Source organism: Gastrolobium bilobum, unplaced genomic scaffold (assembly GCF_033153095.1).
Source record: "Gastrolobium bilobum isolate Gb01-03AN ecotype WA unplaced genomic scaffold, APGP_CSIRO_Gbil_v1 utg762, whole genome shotgun sequence".
Classification (NCBI taxonomy): Eukaryota; Viridiplantae; Streptophyta; class Magnoliopsida; order Fabales; family Fabaceae; genus Gastrolobium; species Gastrolobium bilobum.
In genome coordinates this window covers 979,455-983,734 of record NW_026899802.1, presented here as the reverse complement: position 1 = coordinate 983,734, position 4,280 = coordinate 979,455, and the positions used below count along the sequence as shown (strand labels likewise).

The 4,280-nt window shown below is 39.3% G+C and overlaps 1 protein-coding gene across 1 annotated transcript; it reads right to left on the bottom strand.

Moving 5' to 3' along the window:
• Nucleotides 1–483: 483 nt before the first annotated feature.
• LOC133293658 (uncharacterized) lies at nucleotides 484–3,875 on the bottom strand (the record flags this gene model as incomplete). The annotated part of the gene is made up of 5 exons (XM_061492248.1): nucleotides 2,777–3,875; nucleotides 2,005–2,500; nucleotides 1,583–1,954; nucleotides 943–1,363; nucleotides 484–825 (listed from the first exon to the last, which is right to left on the bottom strand). Coding segments are annotated over exons 1-5 (2,730 nt in total), but the record flags the coding sequence as incomplete, so codon positions are not given.
• Between the last annotated feature and the right edge of the window lie 405 nt (nucleotides 3,876–4,280).

Genomic DNA, 4,280 nt, shown 5'->3' with positions numbered 1-4,280 from the left:
CCCACGGAGATGAGACAATTTTTCCATGGCTAGAACAAAAATGTAGGGAGATAAAGGATCACCCTGACGAACTCCTCTTGCAGGAAGGAAGTCACCTGCAATGGCTCCATTCCAAAGCACTGAGACCTTATCAGAGTTGATACAATTCATGATAATATTTGTGAACCAGTGTGGGATTTGAATTTCATCGAAAACTTTACGAACAAACTCCCAATTTAACATATCATAAGCCTTTTCCAAGTCGATTTTAATTGCCATGAAACATTTTCTTCCTCTCATTCTACGCATTGAATGGATCAGCTCTTGGGTGATGATGATGTTGTCCTGGATATGTCGTTTAGGAACAAAACTAGCTTGGAAGGGAGACACCATCTCTTCCATTAGGGGCTTCATTCTGTTAACCAGAATTTTACTGAGGATTTTATAAATGACATTGCACAAAGAGATTGGTCTGAGCTGCTTAGCACTTTCAGGTCTCTTTACTTTTGGAATGAGGACCAGAAGAGTCGAGTTCACAAGGTGAATCAGATTGGGATTCTGAAACATCATGTTAACATCCTTAATAACATTAGTCTTAATAAGACTCCAATTCTTATGAAAAAAGGCAGCTGGAAAACCATCTTCCCCTGGAGCTTTTGACCCGTTGATACTAAAAACAGCTTTTGAAATTTCGTCATCCGAAAGATTACGAGTCAGATTAGATAGCAGATGATCGTGCAGAAGGGGCCAAGTAGTCTTTGTTTTCACCCAATCACGATTAAGGACTTCCTCACTAAACAAGTTGCTATAGAAATCTGTTACCAATTGATGAAGTTGTCTAGCTTCCTTCACCCAAATCCCATCAGAATTTTTTAACTCAAGAATCCTATTCGAACTTCTTCGAGTAGCTGTTTTAATGTGATAGAATTTGGTGTTTCTATCCCCATCATTTATCCATTTCACCCTGGCTTTTTGAAACCATAAGATCTCTTCTTGTATGAGAACCGCATCAAGGTCCTTCCTAACCTCCTTTTCTCTAGATTGGAGAGATAAGTTGGTATGATAATCAACATGATTCTGAATTTCTGCAATACTATGCAATAGGTTAGTCTTCCTGTTGAAAATGTTGCCAAAGACTACCTTGTTCCATCTTTTTAAATTTGGAGTCAGATCATGCAGATTCGTTCTAGTGTCTTTCACAACATTCCAGCTCCTAGCCAGAAACTGAGTAAAGTTATAATGCTCCATCCAAGCAATCTCAAAGCGAAAGGGACGATTTTTCCAACCTGTGTCCAAGTTAGTCAAGTAGACCAAAATGGGACTATGATCAGAATAAATCCGTGGAAGTACCTTAACGCCAGCATCAGTAAAGGTAGTCTTCCAACTTGCATTAGCACAGGCTCAGTCCAGCCTCTTAAAAACACGATCAAGATGAAGAAACTTCGGACCCTTCCATGTAAACCAAGGACCTGATCCTCCAAGATCCAGCAGCTTGCAATTATGAAGAACATTTGCAAAATTGGAACATCTGTTTAAGTTAACTCTACAACCACCTTTCTTCTCATCCTGATTTGCTATTTAATTAAAATCCCCAGCCACCAACCACGGCCCATTGCAATGGAGACTAATGTTTAGCAGATCATCCCAAAGCTCCTTTCTATTTTCTTCCCTAGGACTCGCATAAACTGCCGTGCAAGAAAAGGAAGGAACATGGAAATTCTGAACTTTAAAATGAACAAACTGTTTTGTGTGATTAACAATTTCAATGAGACCAGTCTCATCATTCCAGAGGATCCAAATACCCCCTGAGTAACCTTCTGCCTCTTGAACAAAAGCATGCTTAAACCCAGATTTTCGGATAATGTCAGAAGCTTTTTGACCACTACACCGAGGTTCTAGAATCACTACAATACTAGGCTTATATTTCCTAGTAAACAGAAAAAGCGATTTTTGAAACTGGGGTTTCACTGCTCCCCTACAGTTCCAGAAGAATAAATTCATTAAAAACTATGTTGAACGCAAGACTCCAAGGCTCTTGCATCCTTCATTCTTGAAATATCTTCCTGGTGAACTCTGTCCACCTCCATGCACGTAGAGATGGTTGAGGTTTCAGGATTTTGGATGTCGCTGCTGTTGTCAACTGATATATCAGGACTAGTTTTATGAAATGTGCCATATAACTGCTCTTGATTCTGGTTCAAAGTGCTATCTGCTTTCATCCTATTTTCCTGATCATGTTGATTTGCTTGCATAGGACTAACCGCCATGGGAGTAGCAATTGATGGAGATGGTGGAACGGGAGTATGATCTTCACGATTTTCACTCTGGACTGGACACCTCTTACCCGTGCTTGAAGAAGGAGCCGCATGCATAGTAGGAACCGTTGATTTAGTCCTAGGGGTATCTTTGGACTTTTTAGATTTAGTCCATATTTTCTGAGGAATTTCAAACTGAGGGGCCCCCATATGAGGAGTAACAGAATTAATTATTTGATTATGATCCTCCTCATTAATAGGTCCAACTGTTAAGATTGCAAACCGTGATTGCGTAATTTCCTCCTTATCACCATGATTATCTCCATGATTATCGCTGGTCATAACTCCCTTATTACCATGATTACCATGATTATCGCTGGTCATAACTCTCTTATCACCATGATTATCTCCATGATTATCGCTGGTAATAACTCCCTTATTACCATGATTACCATGATTATCGCTGGTCATAACTCTCTTATCACCATGATTATCGTTGGTCATAACTCCCTTATCATTATTCCTTTGTAACGTTTTTGAACCAGCGCCTGGCTGGACTGCACCGGCCGTTTGAGGAGGATGCCGGCTCCTGCGTTGACGATTAACAACCATCCAAGGTCCCAATCCTTTGCTTCGATGGAATTCTGAGTTGCCAGGTTCCTCTTGATGAATTTGATCGTCATTATGAATATCGGATGAACTGAGTTGCTTTGGAGCAGCTGAACAATTCTCGGTGCTATGTCCATATTTCCCACAACCAAAACAAATGAGTCCTAATCCTTCATACTCAATTTGTTTGGTAAATCCTTCCAGCACATAATCACCCTTTAATGGCTGAGATAGGTCCAGTTCCACACATATTGTTGCAAACCGTCCTCTTACAGGAGCATTTGTATTGCTGTCTACCTTGATCATCTTGCCTAACCAGTTTCCAATCCTTCTAAAAAAAGCTTCATCATAGAATTCAATGGGAATATCCGGTAACCGAATCCAAGCAGCAATCTTAGCAATTCCAGCACTATTAGGTCTGAAAGTTGGTTCCCACTTCCTCAACGATAAATAATGACCCAAAACAATCCATGGACCACCGTTCAAAGCAAAATTGAGATCATCCTTCTCACTAAACTGGACTACGAAAAAGTCATTACCAATATCAGTGACATTGATTTTGCCTTTTCTAGCCCATAAGACATTTATTTTTTTCTTCATAAACTCCACCCCAATTTTCTTCCCAAGGAGTTTAACAATCAGAGCTTTCTCCCAAGGTTTCCTCATTCTCTTCCTTGCTCTTTTGGTGCAACTAAAATAAGTACACCCATCATCTTCCTCCCACATCTTAATTCCTCCATGGTTGACATCCTCTTCCTCAGCAGGTTCCTCCCCATCAAAGTCTTCTTCAGCAGACGCCTCTCCTTCCCATTCATCATCTTCTCCATTATGACGCATCAGAATTTCCCTCCAGGTTGAACGTTGGCCATTCTCATCTTCCATCCAACCTTCATGTCTAGATATCATAGATACATCATTTGAAAACTGATCTCCCTCACATTTATTCCTCTTATTACTTCTTTGAAGAATGTCAAGTTCTTCACTTGATTTGCCAGGATTCTTCCCATGATCACCTTTCTCTCTCTCACTCATCGCTCTAATTGATGTTTTGAATTTCATATTGGCCTTTATTCTTGATTAAATATGCCTTAAAACATTTGTGAGTAAACTTCGTATTAGCCATTTGGTTAATAATAGGCTAATGTATAGATGTAACCCGTTGATGCCGGTGATGGAGATCTTCTTCTATATATCTGTAGTAAGTACATTTGCTATTCAATAAGTGACACTTAATAAAAAAAATATTTTTCTCTCCTTTTCATATAAACATGACAATCATTCCTCATTTTTTATTGGATAGATGTACTAAGTGAATAATATAACAGTAGTACCATAAATATTTTCCTGATGATGGAAAGGAAGTGGCCGAGGAAAAATGAAAATAAATGGTCATGATTTAAAGTCTGCGAAAGAATGTTCTATGCAAGTAACAGACAT